Source organism: Monodelphis domestica, chromosome 2, assembly GCF_027887165.1.
Source record: "Monodelphis domestica isolate mMonDom1 chromosome 2, mMonDom1.pri, whole genome shotgun sequence".
Lineage (NCBI taxonomy): Eukaryota > Metazoa > Chordata > Mammalia > Didelphimorphia > Didelphidae > Monodelphis > Monodelphis domestica.
Genome location: NC_077228.1, coordinates 529,731,989 through 529,752,424, shown reverse-complemented (window position 1 = coordinate 529,752,424; position 20,436 = coordinate 529,731,989). Strand labels below are relative to the sequence as shown.

At 48.1% G+C, this 20,436-nt stretch overlaps 2 protein-coding genes across 6 annotated transcripts in view; both read left to right on the top strand.

Annotated features, from left to right (window-relative positions):
* The window catches only part of ECE2 (endothelin converting enzyme 2), a 48,002-nt gene extending 45,693 nt beyond the window's left edge, over positions 1 to 2,309 (top strand). For all 5 annotated transcript variants that reach the window (XM_007486180.3, XM_056819902.1, XM_007486172.3 and 2 more), the window contains one exon: positions 1,081 to 2,309. In XM_007486180.3, the coding sequence (XP_007486242.2) occupies positions 1,081 to 1,257 (177 nt within the window). In that variant the 3' untranslated portion in view covers positions 1,258 to 2,309. The remainder of the gene's footprint in view (positions 1 to 1,080) is intronic.
* Positions 2,310 to 8,974: 6,665 nt separating this feature from the next.
* On the top strand, positions 8,975 to 18,677 carry PSMD2 (proteasome 26S subunit ubiquitin receptor, non-ATPase 2). The gene is made up of 21 exons (XM_056819896.1): positions 8,975 to 9,194; positions 10,219 to 10,275; positions 10,776 to 10,940; positions 11,890 to 12,011; positions 12,153 to 12,377; positions 12,483 to 12,641; positions 12,746 to 12,890; positions 13,376 to 13,436; positions 13,703 to 13,849; positions 13,961 to 14,067; positions 14,280 to 14,407; positions 14,491 to 14,578; positions 15,018 to 15,180; positions 15,295 to 15,396; positions 15,777 to 15,922; positions 16,061 to 16,144; positions 16,969 to 17,137; positions 17,257 to 17,351; positions 17,475 to 17,601; positions 18,097 to 18,215; positions 18,335 to 18,677. Exons 1-21 carry the CDS (start codon positions 9,000 to 9,002, stop codon positions 18,515 to 18,517), a joined length of 2,787 nt encoding a protein of 928 aa, XP_056675874.1. The 5' UTR covers positions 8,975 to 8,999; the 3' UTR covers positions 18,518 to 18,677.
* The last annotated feature ends 1,759 nt before the right edge of the window (positions 18,678 to 20,436 follow it).

Genomic DNA, 20,436 nt, shown 5'->3' with positions numbered 1-20,436 from the left:
AGAAAATAGAGTTGGGGGCTGGGGCCCTGGTTCCCCCAGACCCTGTTGAAGTTGAGCTGGTGAACTGGGAAATGGCAACACAAACCGGGGCCCCCTCTTTAATCTCCTATGAGCTCTCATTTCTTCCTGGGCTCTACAATTCTGTGTAGCAAGGAAGAGATGATTAAGTGTTTAGCCTCTTCGTTTTAGAGAAAAGGAAGCCTACAGGAGGAAAATGACCAACCTGAGGTCGTCCAGGTAGAATAGAGGCAGGATTTGAATCCAGGTCATCTCACTCCCAAACCACCTTTCCACTCCACTGTTCCTCACTCTCCATCCGTCGGTCCTAGAGCCAAATCGGTCTGGTGTAGAGGTCCCCAAACTCTCCTGGTTCTCAGTCATTCTTTTCATGCCTTACCTAGGACAAAAGAAATACTAAATGGTTCTTTTTATTAAGTAGTGAGGTTGCCAACTTAAATATCCTATGGTGAGCCCTGGGGAGGGCACCCACACACACCCACACCCACACCCACACCCACACCCACACCCACACACACACACACACACCCACACACACACCCACACACACGGTGTGGATATAATGGAAAGAAAAGACATCGAGAGGCACTGTGACCCTGAGCACTCGCTTCCTCTCTGGGCCTCAGTTTCCTCATCTGTAACCCTGGGCAAGTCTCTTAACCTCTGTTTGACTCTGTTTCCTCAACTACAAAAGGGGATGGACCAGAACCTGCCTTTGTTTGCTGTGAGGATTGAACGAGATTATATTTCTATATATAGAAATATAGATTGTGTGAAAATAGCCACCTATATAACATGGGTTTATATGATAGAATACTATAGAATATCTCAAAAATAGAATCATCCTCTCATCCCTTCCTTGTGTAAAGGAGGGAATTCTGGGTCCAGAGAGATTAAGGGACTTGCCTGGGGAGTTAGTAGAAGAGACGGAATTTGAACTCAGGTCCTCATGGCTGACAGTTTAAGAATTTCAAAGTCGAGGGCAGTGGGGGGGTGGGGGGGGGGAAGGGCCTCGAATTGAATGGAGGAAGAGCTGTGCCTTTTGTCTGTCCCGGCCTGCAGGTGTGGTGCTCTGTGCGCACTCCTGAGAGCTCTCACGAGGGCTTGGTGACGGACCCCCACAGCCCTGCCCGCTTCCGAGTGCTGGGCACTCTCTCCAATTCCCGGGATTTCCTTCGACACTTCAACTGCCCCGTCGGCTCTCCCATGAACCCCGGGCAACTCTGCGAGGTGTGGTAGGGGCCGAGAGCCGGCTGTGCCCCCAGACGGCCCTTCCCTGCAGCTGGCGCCCTTTGCCCGCCCCGGGGCCCTGGGCCTTTCTGCCAGGGAGCCAGACGCTGGGGCGGCAGTGCCAGGCTGTCCTCTCCCCAGAGCCTGGCATCCAGCTAAAGCTGAGCGAGCCCCAGGCCTTGCTTCCCTCTGCTGACTGTGATGCCGTACCCGCAGGTCCCCGTCCCGACCCCTTCTCTTCACCACCACGATGTGCCACTGGTTGGAGGCGGTAACTCAGGCCTGAGCTGAGCCCCTCCTTCGTTCACTGTGACAGCCTCTTCTTCCTGCAGAGGGCTTGTTTCCAGCCTAGATGCTAGCCAGATTTCTGGGGGGCTGGGAGGGTAGAAAGCCCACTCAGGGGGGAGCTCAGCAAAGGATGTAGGGATTGATGGGCTCTGTCTGGAACAAGATCTGGGTCCCCTCCCTCCTGCATTAAAGGAGCTGGCCCCCTGGAAGGACCTGTGTGCTGATGGTCTGAGTGGCCCCCTGGGCAGGGGTCTCCTGACTCGGCAGGGGCTGGGGTTTGAGAGCGACGAGGGCACCACGTTTCAGGGGTGTGAAGGAACGTCGCAAAGTAGTCCCTGGGCCCTCTGGCATCCCCAGAAAACTCACTGCCTTCCTCAGGAACCCAGACAGAGCCTGGCTGGGTCTCCATTTGGTCCCTGGGTCAGGAGTTGGTCCTCAGCGCCCCTGTACCTGGCCTGGGCAGCTGCCCCTGGTCCTGCCACTCCCAGCTCCTGCTGTCTCCCCTGCCCTGGGGACGGCTTCGAGTTGGAGTCTCCATCCAGAACGCCTTTGCCCAAGGCATTCCTGCTCAAGCTGAGGGAAGGGGTAGGAGGGAATGTAGACAACCACAGTGTCTTAGGCTGCAGGCTTAGGCGGTCCCCCAGAAACCCCAGCTCGGGCAGAGGGAGGAGGGGAGGGGGTTGGGCAGAGTTTATTTTTACATGGATGGTGGGAGGGGAAGAAGGTGGTCTCCATCCTACAATGATACTTTGCCAATAAACAAGTGTAAATCAGCCAGACCGCTTCTTCCTTCTTTGCCGCCATCATCAGCCCATGCTTCTCCAGGGACATCCTTTCCTTCTCTTCCATCCTTTGCAACAAGCACTAGCAAGTTCTTCTCTGGGCACTGACACTCTTTGTCATTCCTCCTACTCTGTCAGCAATAGACCAAGATGCTCCAACCCTTAATCTTGTCTTCACCCATAGATGCACCGCCACGTCCTCATTGGCTCGTTCCCAGATTCCCTCATCTGATGGATCCCAATGTATTGTCTTTGCACTTCTCCCACTGCCTTATAGCCCCAAACCCTGCTCTAGCATCTCATTGTGGCTTCCAGAACTCTCGGCTCTTCCCTGGACCATCAGCCCTCCCCTGGGCTACACTCTCTTTCCTTCTCCCTCTTGACCAGTTATGGCTACTCCATTCTCTCTAGTCTCTTGCTCCCTAATTCTAGCTCCATCCTTGCTCTGTAAAGCCCTCATTGATTCACTCTCCCACTCAGCAATGGCTCTTCCAGACCTTTTTAAAACCTCTTCACACCATGGTAGCTCCTTCACTCCTCATCCTCTTAGCTGAGAATCTTGCCTCATTTAAAAACAATAAGTTTGTGTTATTCTTTTTTACATCCCCATATTTTTCCCAGTATCCTTCCTCCTAGAGAACCATCTCATGTACAAATAGTATTTTTTCTAAATTGAAACTCTCACCTTCCATCTTAGATCAATACCGTGTATTGGTTCTGAGGCAGAAGAACAGTAAGGGCTAGGCAATGGGGGTGAAGTGACTTGTCCAAGACCACACAGTTAGGAAGAGTCTGAGGCCATATTTGAACCCAGGATCTCCCATTTCTAGGCCTGGCTCTCCATCCACTGAGCCACCAGTGTATTTTTAAAGTTAAAAAGGAAAAAGAGCTTGAGGAAAATTGAAGGATTGAAAACTGAAAGCAAGTAGTTAATTGTGGGAATTGAATGAATCACACTGACTCCATCTTGTGATTCAGTTCTGGAGCTGGCTTAATTCTCTTTCTATTCAATTATAGGCCTAGTCCAGATTCTGTCTCATGAGAAAAGCTTGTTTATTTATAAGAATTGGGAAAAAAAAAACTTATTGTGTTGTTTGAACCTAGCCATTTGTGGCTCCGAAATTGGACTACTCGTACCTGCCATTTAGAGGCCTTTAATCAAGAACCCAAGTTAGAAACACAGTTAGATTCCCAAGAAGGAGTTTTCTCACAGTTGTACGTCTCTAACAACCCATATGCCTTCTCTGAGAATTGGCCCCATATTGATCAGTCAGTTATTGTTTTCAGTTCTTTTGATTGTTTTCAGACATTTAGAGAGGAGTGGAACATCCCTGTCCCAGAGGGATTGTACCTCTTTGCGCTCCTCCTCCCAATTTGCAAAGTCCCTAGTCTTTCATCCAATTAGAAATCAGATTACCTAATGGTGTATTGATTCTTTTCAATTAATTGGTCTCATTAATTGTTTTTAGTATATAAAAAAGTCCATTTCCTCCTGTATTCAGGGTTTAGCCCAAAACTGAGGAAGGGGCTTAGTCCTGATTTGTTGGGCAATTGGCAAACATTTCTTAGTAAATTCATATGCTCAGAATATCGAACCTTTGTTTCCTCAGTTATTTCATCTTGTGCTGGTTACAAGAGGGAAAAAACCAGCATGGTTGATCCATATATACAAAGTGTAACACTTGGGATAGGTTGGAGCTGTCCTCTCGTGTTTCTTCATTCAGTCATGCTTGACCTTTATCATTTTGCTAGGTTCACTTTTGATTTGTGTGTATGTGTGTGTTTCTTTCCATTACATTGTCATGGTTACTGGTTAAATTGTTTTCTTGGCACTGTTGACTTCATTCTGCATCAGTTCACGTAACTCTTTCCAGGCTTCTCAGTCTCCATCACACACATCATTTCTTACATCGCAGGAATATTTAATTACATCCATGCACCACACTTCATTTAGCGATTTCCCAACCAATGGGCAGCTTCTCTCTTTCTAGTTCTTCTAAATAATAATTCTTCCTAATTAATTAAATTACCTGCTTTTGAGGTTTAAGCTGAGTAATGAATGGTATCTTTGGGTCAAAGGGTTCTGACATTGTCATCACTTTATTTGTATAATTCCAAATTGGTTTCTAAAATGGTCATACTAAGTCACAGTTCCAACAACAATTTTGCCTCATATTTCACTGAGGCTGAGAGTTCCCTTTACTCCCCTCTGCCTTATCTCAGTCCCTTGGAGACCTTCTGCCAATATTTCCTCCTTTATCTCATCTCACACATAGAGCTAGCTCTTCCTTTGCCACGGCCTACCTTGGGATCCCATTTCATCCTGTCTTCTGGAGCTTATTGCTTCCTCCATCATCCTGATTGTCTTGTTTATCTTTAGTGTCTTCTGTCTACTGGTTACTTCCCTTACTGTCTACAAAGATGCCCATATCTCCCCCATCCTCAGAAAGCTCTCATTGATGGGTCTACCTCTGCTCCATCATCGTCTTTCCCTTCCCCCCTCCTGTAGCCGACATGAAATTCCACTGGGTTTTACATGTGTCATTGATCAAGATCTATTTCCATATTATTATTTGCACTAGGGTGATCATTTAGAGTCTATATCCCTGATCATATCCCCTTGACCCATGTGATCAAGCAGATGTTTTTCTTCTGTGTTTCTGCTCCCACAGTTCTTACTCTGGATGTGGATAATGTTCTTTCTCAAGTCCCTCAGAATTGCCCTGGATCACTGCATTGCTATTAATAGAGAAGTCTGTTATATTCGATTGTGCCACAGTGTATCCGTCTTTGTGTACAATGTTTTCCTATCTAGCAGGTCTTTTAAAATTTTACTTTAGTTTAAAAAAAACCCTTACCCTGTGTCTTAGAATCAATACTAAGTATCAGTCCAAGGCAGAAGAGTGGTAAGGGCCAGGCAATGGGGACTAAGTGACTTGCCCAGTGTCATCCAGCTAGGAAGTGTCTGAGGCCAGATTTGAACCTCCCACCTCCAGGACTGCCTCTCTATCCATTGATCCACCTAGCTGCTCCTATGCCACATATTTTTAACCTTGAGTTCATGGATCCTCAAAGAATCTTGATAGGAAAAAAAATTATCTTCACTTTTACTAAATGTAGTTAAATTTAGTATGTCTTTCCATGATTTGAAAACATTATTCCAGGGGGCAACTGAGTGGTGCAGTGGACTGAGAGCTAGGCCTAGATATAGGAGGTCCTGGGTTCAAATTTGACCGTAGGCACTTCCGAGCTGTATGACCCTGGGCAAGTCACTTAACCCCCATTGTCTAGCCCTTACTGCTCTTCTGTCTTGGAACCAATACAGTAGTATTAATTCTAAGGCAGAAGGTAAGGGTTTAACACATTTTTTAAAATAAAAGTATTATTCTGTGAAGGGATCTGTAGACCTCATAAGCCTGCTCAAGGGTTCTGAGCTTCTTCCCAATATCTTTAGAACCCCTACACTCAATTCTCTCCCTTGGTGATCTCATAAGGTGCCATGAGTTCAGTGGTTATCTCTGCAGATAATTCAATGTATTCAGACCCAGCTTGTCTCCTGGACTCTATTCCTGCATCCCCAACCGCCTATTCAATGAATTTTGAATTACTCTGGCATCTCAGATCCATTCCCTTTCTCTCTCCCTCACCCCCAAATTCTCCTCTCCTCCAAACTGTCTTGTTACTATCCAGTGGACCTCCAGACTGGTCCCATTTCCCAGTTTATCTGATATCTTCAGCTTCTCACTTTCCCTCATATCATCTATCTAATCAGTTTCCAAATCTTGTTTTGATGTTCACAGCAAGCCTCAGAGGCTCCTTTCTCTCCTCTAACACTCCAGTTCAGGCCTTCAACTCCTCTCCCTTAGACCATTGAGGCAACTGTCTCTCCTTGCTTCATCCAATGAGCAAATGAGAAGATATTTAGATAGCATATAGCATAGTGGCTGGCCTAGAGTGGGCACTAAAGAAGTACTTAGTCCCTTCCCCTTTCCTTCTATTCACCATACAGCCACCACATTTTTAAAAATGTATTTAAAAATTTTTTATTGTCATGCAAAAAATCTTCTATGGAAGGTCATTGTTGCAAGAGGACACTTCTATGTAACCAAAACCCCCAAATAAAGCCCAAAACACACTGATGTGAAAGATGCCTACAGTTCTTTCTCTGGATGTGGAGGGGATCTTCCTAAAGCACAAGTCTCATCACATTGCCCTCTTACCCAATAAACTCCAGTGGCTTCCAGTTCTTTTAGGATCAAATAGAAACTGTTTATTTTTTCGAGCTTCTCACAGTTTGACCCATTTTCTTCTTTCCAGATTTCCCACATTCTATGTTCTTTCTTTCACGGACTCTAAAGTCAGACCATATTGGCTTATTAGATGTTCTTCACACCTTCACACCTCCTATCCGCACTCCATTTCCACTGGCTCTCCCAGATGCTTAGAAGCTTTCCCTCTTCACCTCTGCCTCAGAATCCCTGGCTTCCTTCAAGATATAACCCAAGGGTCATCTGGGTGGCTCAGTGGATTGCAAGCCAGGTCTGGAGATGGAAGGTTCTGGATTCAAATCTGACCTCAGACACTTCCTAGCTGTGTGATCCCATTGTCTAGCCTGTATTGCTCTTCTGTCTTTGGAACCCCTAGACAGTATTGATTCTAAAACAGAAAGTAAGGGTTTAAAAAAAAAAAGGCATAATCCAAATTCCACTTTCTGCAGGAGGCTTTTTCCTTTCTCAGTTGCTAGTGCCTTCTAAGTTCTATCTATCCCTCCTTCCCTCCCTCCCTCCATCTCTTTCTCTCTCTCTCTGTCTTTTAGAGGCTTTCCTATTAGAATGCAAATTCCTTCAGGAAAGGAACTACTCCATGAAGGGGATTTAGGAAGTGTTTAATAAATGCTCACTGGTTAGCTAATTGAATGATACTACATAAAATGCTATATGATTTTCTTAGGATCAAAATAGTCCTAGTCCCAGGTAATAACTCATTTGCTCAACATAGGGTATGTTAAAATTCCAGGTCAAATGATTCAATTAATTGAACATTCAACAATAATAGCTTACATTTATGTAGTTTGCATCATCTTACTGTACCCTTACAGCTACCCTGGGAGTTAATTTCCAGAGATGCTCTTTCCCCCTACTGTCTAGATGAGGGAGATGAGGTTCAGCATGGAAGTGACTTGTCCAGGGTCACACAGATAGTTTGCCATTTCCTTCTTCAGATCATTTTATAGTTGAGGAAATGGAGGCAAACAAGATGAAGTGACTTGCCCAGGGTCACCCAGCTAGTAAATTTCTGAGGCTGGATTTGAACTCAGGAAGATGAATCTTCCTGATTCCAGACCTGACACTCTATCCACTGGGCCACCCAACCTGTTTGTAAGCAAATACAGGTTATGTACAGAATAAATAATGATTTTGGAGACAAAAAAAAAATCAAATTGTGTGTTTTTTCAGAGCTTTCATTTTTTCATTTTTCATTCCAGAGCTTTTCCTTTTTATTGGGGTTGGGATGGGGGGGAGGGGGGAGAATACAAGGTATTTAGGCCACATTGAAGAGACAGAGAGAATTTCTGGAAGGCTTCATGGAGGAGATGGCTGCTAAGCAATGCCTGGAGAAAGGATAATAAAGTGTTTTACCTAAAATATCTTGTTTGAACTGGAGAGTCACTTACTATTGGAATTCTATCCTGATTGCTTCCCCATCCCACCCTCAAGGACCTTTCTCAATGGGAAAAATGGTTTTGTACTTAGGACATGAGTTTGAATCCTCTAGATTGCTGTGCCACCTTGGACAGATCACTGAGAGAGACAGAGACAGAGACAGAGAGAGACATTAAGAGAGATAGAGTCAAGGGGAGAGGGGGATGGAGAGAGGCCCCAGTTTTTTCCTCTGTCAAATGTTAAACTGGTTGGCTTCTAGCTCTAGAACTATTACCCTAGGGTGCAGATAACCTCTAAGTCCCTTTCCAGCTCTAAATGGATCATCCTTTAGCCTCAGTTTCTTCATCTATAAAATGAGCAGGTTGGTCCAAAGACCTCCAAAGAGGTATTTCCCAGATTATCTCCGTGATAGGTAAGTAGGTAGCAGTAGGAGAGGGAGGGAACTAAGGTTAGGAAGACCTGAGTTCAAATCCTGCCTTGGGCACTGATTAGTGGTCGACCCTGGGCAAGTCACTTTACCTATTAGACTCAGTTTTCTCATCTGTAAAATGGGGAGAATACTGACACTGCCTCTTTCTCAGGGCTGTTGTGAGAATCACATGAGATGCTATTTGTAAAGCGCTTTACACACTTAAAAGAGCTATAGAAATGCTAGCTGCTCCTTGGATATATCTGAGATTTCTATTTACCACTTCTGGCTGCATCCACCTAGTAGAATGAAAACTCTCTGAAGGCTTGGGACATTTATTGGTCTTGGTACTTCCGGTTTTAGCAGCGTGCCTCCCACGTGGTAGCCATTTAACAATTGCTTATTTCATGAATGAATGACTGAATGAACGCATGCACGCAAGCATTCCCTGCACATCCGGAGGGCTTTCGCATGCGCAGGGAAGTATCCATTCTCAGTGCGACCCGTAGTTGCCCTCGACGCGCTGCCTTGTGGAACTTGTAGTCTAGCCGTGCGTGCGTACCGTGCGTGCGTGCCGACGATGCGGCGTGGACACGTGCGCGCGCGCGCATGCGCGGCCGCGGGGGCGGCTGGAGCGGAGCGGAGCGCGCCATGGAGCCGGGCGGCCGCAACAAGGCGGTGCTGCCGCCGCCGCCGCCGCCGCCTCACTCGCAGCCCCCTGCGGGAGGCGCCGGGGCCACGGAGGACAAGGCTGGCGGCAAGGAGCGTCGGGAGCTCAGCGACAAGGACAAGGAGCAGGAGCTGGTGAGCGGCGGTGGTGGTCGGGCGGGCCGGGCCTTGGGCTGAGTCACGGTCGGCGTCGGCACAGGCCTCGGGCCCGGCGGCGCCCAACGGCCCCCAGGCCCAGGGTCCCGAGCCCTGGCCCGGCCCCCCGCCACGTTTCAGACCCCTCTTCCCCATCCCCTCCTTAACGGCTCGCACCTTTGCCTCCACGCCTTGCCCGCCGAGCTCTCCCCCAGCCCTACTGTAGAATCAGCACAGCCCCGAGGGAACCCGGCCCGGCCCGGAAAGAGCCCGCAAGCCACTCCCCCTTTTTACGAAGAAGGAAATGGAGGCCCAAATGACAGGAGTGGGATTGGAACCCAGAACCGGGAGATAGTAGCTCTCAGATAAGGGGTAGCAGACTGCGCCCCTTCCCTCAAAGGAGTGTCGCGAGCATCCTTGTAGTGAGGGCTACAACCGGAGGCCGTAGGTTTTTCCCCATTCTATAGATAAAGAAACTGAGGCCCAGGATCACTCGCTGAGCCACTGTGTGTCTTGTATCTGAATTCGGGTGTTCCTGACCTCAGTTCTAATGCTCACTTTATTCTCTGCCTTCTCTGGGCCCAGGCTGGAGGGCCAGAAGGAAAGATTCCTTTTACTGGTCTTGTTTCCATGGTGATAGACCAGGGACTAGCTCCTCTCCTGCCTCTGGTGCCTACCTACAAAGATGGTTTATTTCTACCCAGGCCTGGGGTAGAGTGTATGTAAGGCATCTCATGGGAGCTGATCCCTAAGGGGAAAAGATCAGTCTTTTTAAAAAGTTTGTTTCTTTATCTCTTTCCTGTTTTTCTGTCTCTGCCTCCTCCTTTTCTCTGTCTGATTCTTCTCTCTGTCTCTTGTTTAAAGAAGTCAGTGATTGGAGTTGTAAGATACTGGTATGAGGGGAAGTGCCCTGCACCCATCCCTGCAAATGTGTGTGTCTACTCTGCTGGGGAGAAGGGTCTTCAGAGAAGGGAGGTTGGGGTGGATGTGTTGAAGTTCCTTGACCCTCTGTCTCCCTCTGTAGTCTGAGGAGGACAAACAACTTCAGGATGAACTGGAGATGCTGGTGGAGCGACTCGGGGTGAGTCATGAGGCCGCCCAAGTGGGTCTCCATTGGGATTCTTCCCCTCTCCCTCCCTGTCACTATGCAAAGGAGCACACATGATGGCCAGGCCTGCTAGGCTGCTGTTTGCTTTTTTTACCCTTTGGGTCTTTCTCTGGGACTTGGTCTCTTTGTTTATTCAGATTATAATCACATGAAATATAGCACAAAATAATACAATATCAGACAAATCCCCAAAGACGTCAATAAAAACTGCAGTTCTTTCTGACCTCCCTCCCAGTTTGTTTTTTGCCTACAAACTTAAATGGATTTTGGGGCTCTGGTCACTGTAGATGAATGGACTCTGTCTTTGCTCTGTGGCACATCAGTATTGCCATAGTTTTGGTATTCAGTTTGTCATTTGGGGTTTTTCCTCAGGAGAGAGAGAGATGCATCTCCTGAGGTCTTCTGTTAAATCTTGAAGGAGGTGTAGCACTCTTTTATGTGATCCCTTCCCTGCACATCCCTTCCTCAACTAGGAGAAGGACACATCCCTCTACAGACCAGCCTTGGAGGAATTGCGGCGGCAGATACGCTCCTCCACAACCTCCATGACTTCTGTGCCGAAGCCTCTGAAATTTCTGCGTCCACACTATGGCAAGTTGAAGGAGATCTATGAGAACATGAAGCCTGGTGAGAATAAGGTGAGACCACTTGCCTTTGGTCCTCATGATAGCTCAGGCCAAGGTAGCATATGATGGTTTACAGAATGATTTTAGCACAATGATGCTGTGAATTGGATACCATTGGCCAAGTAGCCCTGTTTTTCAAATGGCAAAACTGAATCTCAGCTTTACTTGTGGTCATACAGCTGGTGAGTGGCAGGACTGGGTCTTGATTCAGATTTTCTGAACCTTCTGACTTCAGGGGTGACAGGACAGGGCAGGGATGATAGCCCTAGGTCTGTGTGAGAATGCCTCTAAAAGAATAAGTTGGGGATTATAATCATCAAAAAATATTAAAAAATAGTATTGATTACAAACTCAATCTGATGGACTCTTATCTGTCTGATAAAATACAGAAGAAAATAGTAAATTCTTAGATCTGTTCACTTAAAACAGGAGTTTTTGCTTATTTGTGTCCTCAGCCTCCTTTGAGCAATGTCTAGGGAAACTGAAAGACTAGATCTTTTCTGAATCCTATTCCTTTAGAGGTTAATGAAAGTAACAATGGTTCACAGACCCCCTTAGGCTTTTTTTTTTTTTTAGAACCCCAGTTCTAAAAGTATGAGACCGACAAACACATGTGTGAGCTAGAACAAAGACTATTTGTTGTGTTTCCTTTTGTCTTCTGTATGCTTTTTTCTATATTGGTACTGTTGCATTTGTACAATTCAGAGTTGAGAGCTATAGTTCCATACTTGCAGCATATCAGTGTTTCCTTATTTGGGGTGCCATATTTATCACTCAGTAGCCCCCAGATAGTGCCACTAATAAATATATGGGGCATCCCTCTTGCCACTCTTCCATCATTTGTGCTGGCCATGGTTCCAGGTTTGTGCCTGCTTTTCAGGGGTAGGCAGGCAGGCAGGCTCATTGCTTTGGGCAGCAGTACCTTGCCTTCTCCTGTGTCATGGCTCAGTTTTTTTTGCAGCGTTTTGCAGCAGACATCATCTCTGTCCTGGCCATGACCATGAGTGGGGAGCGTGAATGCCTCAAGTATCGGCTAGTGGGTTCCCAGGAGGAACTGGCCTCATGGGGCCATGAGTATGTTCGGTAAGCATGAGTCTGGGGTTTGGGGTTGGGGAGATCAGAGGGAGGTCTCTGGGGGATGACCCTGGCCTCTGAGAGCCCTATGCCAGAGGCCTCAGAGAAGTAAGCATCTCCTCTCCTAAATGATGCCTCGGGCTCCTCCAGGCATCTGGCAGGTGAAGTTGCCAAAGAGTGGCAAGAGCTGGATGAGGCTGAGAAGGCACAACGGGAGCCTCTGCTAACCCTGGTGAAGGAGATTGTCCCTTATAACATGGCCCACAATGCAGAGCATGAGGCATGTGACCTGCTCATGGAGATTGAGCAGATGGATATGCTGGAGAAGGACATCGATGACAACGCCTATGCCAAAGTCTGTCTCTACCTCACCAGGTCAGTAAGGGAAGGGGTCATGAGGGTGGTGGTGGTGGTGGGGTGTTTGAGTGTGGCCTGCCAGGGCCTGAGAGCTAAGTGCATCCCATGGGCTTTCTTCTTTAGCTGCGTGAGTTATGTACCAGAGCCTGAGAATTCGGCCCTGCTGCGCTGTGCCCTGGGAGTCTTCCGAAAGTTCTCTCGCTTCCCTGAGGCTCTGCGACTGGCCCTGATGCTCAATGACATGGAGCTGGTGGAAGATATCTTCACTTCCTGCAAGGATGTGTGCGTGTAACTATATCGTCTAGGATAGCATGTGGGTGAAAGTGTAGGTCCCAGGGACACTTTTCGGGCAGCCAGCTGGTGAACATGATGGCATTCTTCCCCAGGGTGGTCCAGAAGCAGATGGCCTTCATGCTGGGCCGTCATGGGGTTTTCCTGGAGCTCAGTGAAGATGTGGAAGAGTATGAGGATCTGACTGAGATCATGTCCAACGTGCAGCTCAATAGCAACTTCTTGGCTTTGGCTCGGGAGGTGAGGCACCTGTCCTCTTTGTCTGCTGGCTGGGGCCTCCCATCTATCACCATTGGAACCAGCATTCCCTGTTTGCAGAGCACTTGATTCTCAAAACTCTGAGGGAGGTAGAAGAAATGGTACCATCCTAGTCTGATGGCTCCCGAGTCAGAGGAGTATAGATTTCTCTTTGGGAACCACTTCCCCAGGGCTCTAAGCCACGGTCTGGCTCATGGCTCACCGTGGGCACATTTTCATTCAGTCAGTGAGAAAATTATAATATATTGAGATTAAGTGGCCCTCCCACCCCCAATAACTCCCAGGTTGTCATCATGGACAGAATTTGAACTTGGGACCTTCCAATTTAGTGCTTTTAAAATACTTCTGTGCCATCTCTCCTGTCAAATTATTCTTTGCCCCAATTGCCCTTTGGTGGAAGTACTAAAGGGAAATTGTCCTTGTTTGGGGCACAATTCTAATGTAATGCTGGGATTTTTGCTTTTCAGCTTGACATCATGGAGCCCAAGGTGCCTGATGACATTTATAAAACCCATCTGGAAAATAACAGTGAGTAACCACCGTGGCATTCTCGAAGTATTTAATTCTATTGTTTCCATAGAGGAGATTTGAGAAGAAACTATGTTGGTTATTAAACACCCTGTCAGCATGATAACCACAACAATAATAGCACCTTAACTGATAGGTTAACTTCCAGGAAGTCAGTCCACCCTGTGATCCTCCAGATCATAGCTTGGCTCACTGTTTGGAGGGTGCTCGGACAAAGGCCCAAAAGCTGGAGTTAGTCTTCATTTCTTTCTCCTTTCCTGGTGCAGGGTTTGGGGGCAGTGGCTCCCAGGTGGACTCAGCTCGCATGAATCTGGCAGCCTCTTTCGTGAATGGCTTTGTCAATGCCGCCTTTGGCCAGGATAAGCTGCTCACAGATGATGGCAACAAATGGCTATATAAGAATAAGGATCATGGTATGATCATGTGCTTTTGCCCTTTTCCAGTCTCCCTCCTGCTGTCCTTTCTCTGGCTCCAGTTCCTTTGACTGTGGTCCAGTATGGGATGACACTTTCTCCCTGCCATAGGAATGTTGAGTGCAGCGGCCTCCTTGGGTATGATCCTTCTTTGGGACGTGGATGGGGGTCTCACCCAGATCGATAAGTACCTCTACTCCTCAGAAGACTATATCAAGGTGAGCCTGGGTAGTGCCCAGCAAAGACTTGAGAATGCCCCTTTCCCTTTTCTGTGATCTTGTAGTACACATCTCACTGATGAAGCTTGCTTGGCTTGTCACGTTTTATACACTTCACTGCCCCCTTCTCTCAAAGAAATGAACCATATTCATAATTAGAGTTGGTTAGGGGAAAGTCAGGCCAGAGAGTAGATTCTGTCTTCTCTTCATAGTCAGGAGCACTCCTCGCCTGTGGTATCGTGAACTCAGGAGTCCGAAATGAGTGTGACCCAGCCTTAGCCCTGCTCTCTGACTATGTACTACATAACAGCAATACAATGCGGCTTGGTGCCATTTTCGGGTAAGGCCCTTGGTATCCTGCTCACTTCCATTGAGTTCGCTTTCTCCTCTTCCTTGGGTAACATTTCTTCCTGGCTTTCTTAGGCTTGGCCTGGCCTACGCAGGCTCAAATCGTGAGGATGTCTTAACTTTGCTGTTGCCGGTGATGGGAGATTCGAAGTCCAGTATGGAGGTATGTCTGGAGAGTTGGTCCCTCAGGGAATGGGCTTTGAGCTCTGGGACTCACCCTGGAAATGTCCAGGAAAACGGGGACATAGATGTGAGTCATTGGCACAAAGCCCCTCTGGAGCCTGGTCTTGTTCAGGATTTATATATTCCTAGTATCTTGTCCTTTGATCAACTTTGACAGGCCTGGGGCCTCACTGTTCCTTGGAAGAGGTCACAATTCATCACAAGTTGAGATTTAGAAAAAGGTCCTGGAGGAAGTAAAGTGGGCTTTTTGGGCTGCTGTATAGAGGTTGGCACTCTCTGTAGAAAAAAGCTGCCTTCCCCATGGGTAGGAAGGACTCCTCCCCAAAGTGGAACAAAGAAAACAGGGACCTGAAGTCAAATCACCAAGTATTGAATGAGGATTTGTCTGGGAAGCCAGCCCTGAGCATCCTTCTCTGCAGGTAGCAGGCGTTACAGCTCTGGCTTGTGGCATGATTGCTGTGGGTTCCTGCAATGGAGATGTTACATCCACTATCCTGCAGACTATCATGGAGAAGTCTGAGACTGAGCTCAAGGACACTTATGCCCGTTGGCTTCCCCTTGGACTGGGCCTCAACCACCTTGGTGAGCCAGGCTGGTCGGTGGCATGTTTGGCAGTCATTCTGCAGGCCATGTAGAGGGGAGTGGGGTCTGGGTGGGAGAATTGGTATGACCCTTGAACTCTGCTGCCCTTCCTAGGCAAGGGTGAGGCCATTGAAGCAATCCTGGCAGCTCTGGAGGTTGTGTCAGAACCCTTCCGAAGTTTTGCCAACACCCTTGTGGACGTATGTGCCTATGCAGGTCTGTGTTGCTTTGCTCCATTGTTCCTCAGTAAATGGGCCTTCTTTGATGCCTCATCTTTTCCCAAAGCTTTTTTCTCCCATAGAGACTCCCTTCTCTTTGGGGTAGAGGGGATGGTGAACACATCTGAGTGACCTTGGGCAAGTCACTTAGTCCTCTTCTGCCTTAGTCTCCTTGTCTGCAAAATGAGGGTGATAGAACATGTGAAGATCCATTGAGCTAATGTATTGAAGAGCTTCAGAATCCTGAAAGTGCTATAGGAAAGACAGCTTTTTCACCTCCTCTTCAACCTCCCAGGGCTATTTCCTGATTATACTGTCCTTCCCTTCTGGGCTTGGCTATCTCTCTGCCCTCTCTGACCCCTCTCTCCTATACCCCAGGCTCGGGGAACGTGCTGAAAGTCCAACAGCTGCTTCACATCTGTAGTGAACACTTTGACTCCAAGGACAAGGAGGAGGACAAGGACAAGAAGGAGAAGAAAGACAAGGACAAAAAGGAGGCCCCTGCTGACATGGGGGCCCACCAGGTGGCCTGGGGGAGGGAGGAGCCTCTCTGGGGCAGGGCAGGGCAAGAGCTAGTTTCCTTGGGGTGTCCATTCCTGGGACTGAGCCATGGTAGCTGGGCCTCTGGGACTCACTAGGCTGGGCCTCCTTTTCTCTGGCAGGGAGTGGCTGTCCTGGGCATTGCCCTCATTGCTATGGGGGAGGAAATTGGGGCTGAGATGGCTCTTCGGACCTTCGGTCACTTGGTGAGTTGCAGGTTTGAAGGCTCTGGAGCTACATGCATGGTACAAGGGGCCAGTAGGGCAAGGGCTTGTTTCTTGGCTGGCCTCTTGGGGTGGGGGTAGAAGGAAGGAGTCAAGTCACTTTGGAGCTGGAAGAGCCCATGTAGACAAATGCCTTTTATTTTTTGCTTATTAAAAAAAAATCATTATAAATTTAGCAGACCAGTAAACACTACTTAAGTACCTAGCTGGGAACAGAATGAAAGGCTGTATTTGCAATCCTAGACTTCTTTTGTTGACTTTTTGGTTCTTTAAAGACTTCAAGGTTGTATCCAAATCTTAGGCAGCTTTGTTCCTCATTCCCTTTTGAGCTTTTCTTCTTCTGTGGATCTTTTCAGATTTTGTTGCTGTTAAGGTTTCCATGTGATCTAGCATCTTCCTTCTAAATGACATCTTTGAAGTTTTCCCAGCTTTCTGTCTGTCTCATATCTTTGTGATGTCAAAGGGTGCACACAAATCCCTTCCATCCCTACCCCACAGTTGATCATTTCTTATCTACCAGTTATGCCAACTTCCTCATTTACAGTTGAGGAAACTTGGGCTCAAAGAGCTAAGAAGCAGCAGACCCAAATGGGGCTCAAGCACATAATTGTTTTTCTCTGAATCTGGCATCTTTCCCACAATGCCCCATCCTATTGGCCCCCGGGGCCCTCATCGATTTGGATAAGAGACCAATTATGTATGGTTCCATCCTGTTTGGAAACTGGCAGAACCCATGGTTCTGTCTAGGCCAGGAACTTCCTCTGCCCTGTCTTTGCTTTTCAAGACCTTCCTTTTTAAAATCCCAGCTTAGGTATGGGGAACCTACGCTACGCCGGGCGGTTCCACTGGCACTGGCTCTGATCTCCGTCTCAAACCCGAGGCTCAACATCCTGGACACCTTAAGCAAATTCTCCCATGATGCTGACCCGGAGGTGTCTTATAACTCCATATTTGCCATGGGCATGGTGGGCAGTGGTGAGTATCAGCAGAAAAGGGAGGCTCTTGGGCTGAGAGGAACATCTGAAGTAGGTTTGGGCTATTGCCCTACACAGTATTCCTGCCTCCAAGAGTCTTCCCCATTGTTTCATCTCCAGGTACCAACAATGCTCGATTAGCTGCCATGCTGCGCCAGCTGGCACAGTATCATGCCAAGGACCCTAACAACCTTTTCATGGTGCGCTTGGCCCAGGTAAGGGGAATACTCTTCTCTGGGAGGCCTAGAGATTGTATAGGGTCCTTTTGGTGGGGGTTGTATGATTGGGCTTGGGCAGTACCTCTCCTGTGATCCTTACTCTTACTGTATCCTGAACAGGGCTTGACCCACTTGGGAAAGGGCACCCTTACCCTCTGCCCCTACCACAGTGACCGGCAGCTCATGAGTCAGGTGGCTGTGGCTGGGCTGCTGACTGTGCTTGTCTCCTTCCTTGATGTCCGCAACAGTGAGTCCCCTTCAGAAACTTAAGAAAAAAGGCTGTCAGTCTTAGTGATGCAGGGGTGCCTCCAGAAGTCCCTTGAGGTGGTTCAGGTTCTGACCAGTGGGTTGGAGCTGGGCTTTTTCAGGGTTACTATTGTCTACTTTATACCTGCCATTGGTTTAGGCTCCCTTTAGCTGGGCTCATTTGGTTGGTTGGCTGCCTTCTGGGGATGAAGGCTGGCCATTAATTCCACTATATTTGGTGTTTTAGGTAACTATTATCCCCATCTCTCAAGGAGGCAGGGAGAGTGGCCCCAGGGTTAGGGGAGCAAGCAGAATGTGGGCAGAGTGAAGGAGTGACAGCTCTGGGGAAGATAAAGGCAGTATGGGGAAGGAGCATCAAGACTGAGGAGGTGGGTTGGGGAAAGCTGGGGGGACGAGTTAGAGCCAATGGGGGTTAGGGGGCAGTGCTCAGGATTGGGAAATACTGCTCATACACCTCTTTGCTGCTTTCTTGTAGTTATTCTGGGCAAATCTCATTATGTGCTATATGGATTGGTGGCTGCCATGCAGCCCCGAATGCTGGTCACCTTTGATGAGGAGCTCCGGCCTTTGCCAGTGTCTGTCCGCGTGGGCCAGGTGAGGGGAGAGGATCTCTTGGGACAGGGCAGTGGGGCTCAGGGACTCACTTCACTATTCTGGGATTACTGGATTCCCTGATCCCAGCTTCCTCTTACTTCACCTTTTTAAATCTCCAGGCAGTGGATGTGGTAGGCCAGGCTGGGAAGCCTAAGACTATCACAGGGTTCCAGACACATACCACCCCAGTGTTGCTGGCTCATGGGGAACGGGCTGAGCTGGCTACGGAGGAGTTTCTGCCTGTTACCCCCATCCTGGAGGGCTTCGTCATCTTGAGGAAGAACCCCAACTATGATCTCTGAGCTCTGGGGGCCCTAACCCTTGACTTCATTCTGGGGTACTGGGCAAATAGCCCCAATTCCCAGGAGAGGTCCTCCAACAACCATTTGGGGGGAAATTGGTTCCTGCTTTTTTGTTACTAAGTGAGATGACTATGTTGAATTAAAGACCCTTATTGTCCCATGTTCTGTTAGTGCCTTTTTTCTTGGGATCTGCCAGATGGAAGTTGAAGGGCCCACTGTTTAGAGGGAATGCAGGGAATGGGCTAAAAATCAGAGAATCAATGCCAGAGGAAAACCATGGCCTTCCAGGAGTGTATTTCTAGCTGGTCAAGTTTACTCTAGATGTAGAGTTTATTCCTTTAACCAGTCAATCAATAAGCAGGTGCTGTTAAGCTCTGGTCATATGATGAAAAATAAAGCTGTTCCTATCTCAAAGAGCTTCTTTTCCCCCAGAAACAATGTTTATATATGTAAGTAAATGCTGCTTCTGTACATGAGGTAATGGGAGAGCAATGAAACTGATTTTCACCATTTTGGATGGAAATGGAGGCTATGTCCCAGCCTTCTATAGAATATATGCTGAATATAAGGTTAAAACCTTAGACTCTGGGCTGTTAGCATCACTATGGACTCTCTTTGTTGATCTGCCTTGTGAGTTGTGAGCACCTAGGCCTCCTCAGCCCCAGTTTCTATCATTTGTCTCCAGCAGCCACTCTCCCCCCATTCACTGGCTTCAATTGAGGGTAGAAAACCCCATTTGTTGGGAGTGTGGCATCAGGATGTTCTTGGGGTAGAAGCCCACCAAGCGTTTAAGAGGAAAGGAGGCGTATTGCTTTTAGTTATGCCTGACAGGTCTCTTCACAATACTTTTGTGTTTTTAACAAGTTCTCCAAAAAACCCTTACTGTCTTAGAATCAATACTGTGTATCAGTTCCAAGGCAGAAGAGAGATAAGGGATAGGCAGTGGGGGTTATGTGACTTGCCCAAGGTCACACAGCTAAGAAGTGTCTGAGGTCATATTTGAACCCAGGACCTCCATTCTCTAGGCCACTGAGCCACAAGTTTTGTTGATATATTTTGCTTTTTTCATTTAAATACGCCCTCTCTTTGGAGCAAGGCAGCCTTGCCCTGGAACATTAAATGCAAGCTCAGCAAAATCAACCCCTGTACCCATAATGCCTCACCTCCATGCCCTTGTTAACTTCCTGGTCCTCTGCAGGTTGAGTAAAGTTTAAAGTTATTTCTGAATGAAACAATGAGGTCAAGTAAGGCATAAGCCAGGCAGCTGTCCCTTGTCCACTGGGCACTACCGGCCAGCCTAGTGTTGATGCTCCATTTTGGTCCAGACCTCCCCTGAACTCTGCTCCCCACCCCCCAGCCCAGCAGATTAGTAAACCTTCGGGTTAGTGCCTGGAACAAACCTAACATCCCACAAATTGGCCTTCCCTACCCTTAGCGCCCTCAGTGCTTTCCAGTCTCTTGCTCCTCTTCAGAACCACTGAATATGTGGTTGGCTGCCTTTTACAGGTCGGTCCTGAAGATAGGAACGAAGCATTGATTTAGTGCTTCCTGTGTACAGACCCCCTGTAGCCTCTAAGTGCCAGGGGTCCCAGCCCTCGGGGGGCCCACATCCTTCGGGGTGTCCTCATCTCCATCAGCAAACCCTCTCGATTTCCGCCTTGCTGGATGGAACCGTAGTTTCCTCTGGAAGGTGGCCCCTGGAGCTGTCCCTAGGGGACGCGGCTGGGCCTCCGCTTAAGGTCAGGCCCCCGGCGGGGGAGGGAGGTGATGTCCGCGGTCTCCAGCATCCCCACACCGGCCAAGCTCTTCCAGAAACCTCGCGGTTCCGCCCCAGTCCGGCCAGGGAGCCCCAAGGGTAGGGGTGGGTCGTTCAGGGTGCTGGCCCCGGAGGGGCTACCCAAGGTCCAGGAACTGTAGGG

Coding starts and splice junctions, on each gene's coding strand:
- PSMD2 (XM_056819896.1), top strand. CDS start 9,000: ATGCGCGGCCGCGGGGGCGGCTGGAGCGGAGCGGAGCGCGCCATGGAG. Junction 12,642..12,745: donor TTCACTTCCTGCAAGGATGT/GTGCGTGTAACT, acceptor ATTCTTCCCCAG/GGTGGTCCAGAAGCAGATGG. Junction 13,850..13,960: donor ATATAAGAATAAGGATCATG/GTATGATCATGT, acceptor TCCCTGCCATAG/GAATGTTGAGTGCAGCGGCC.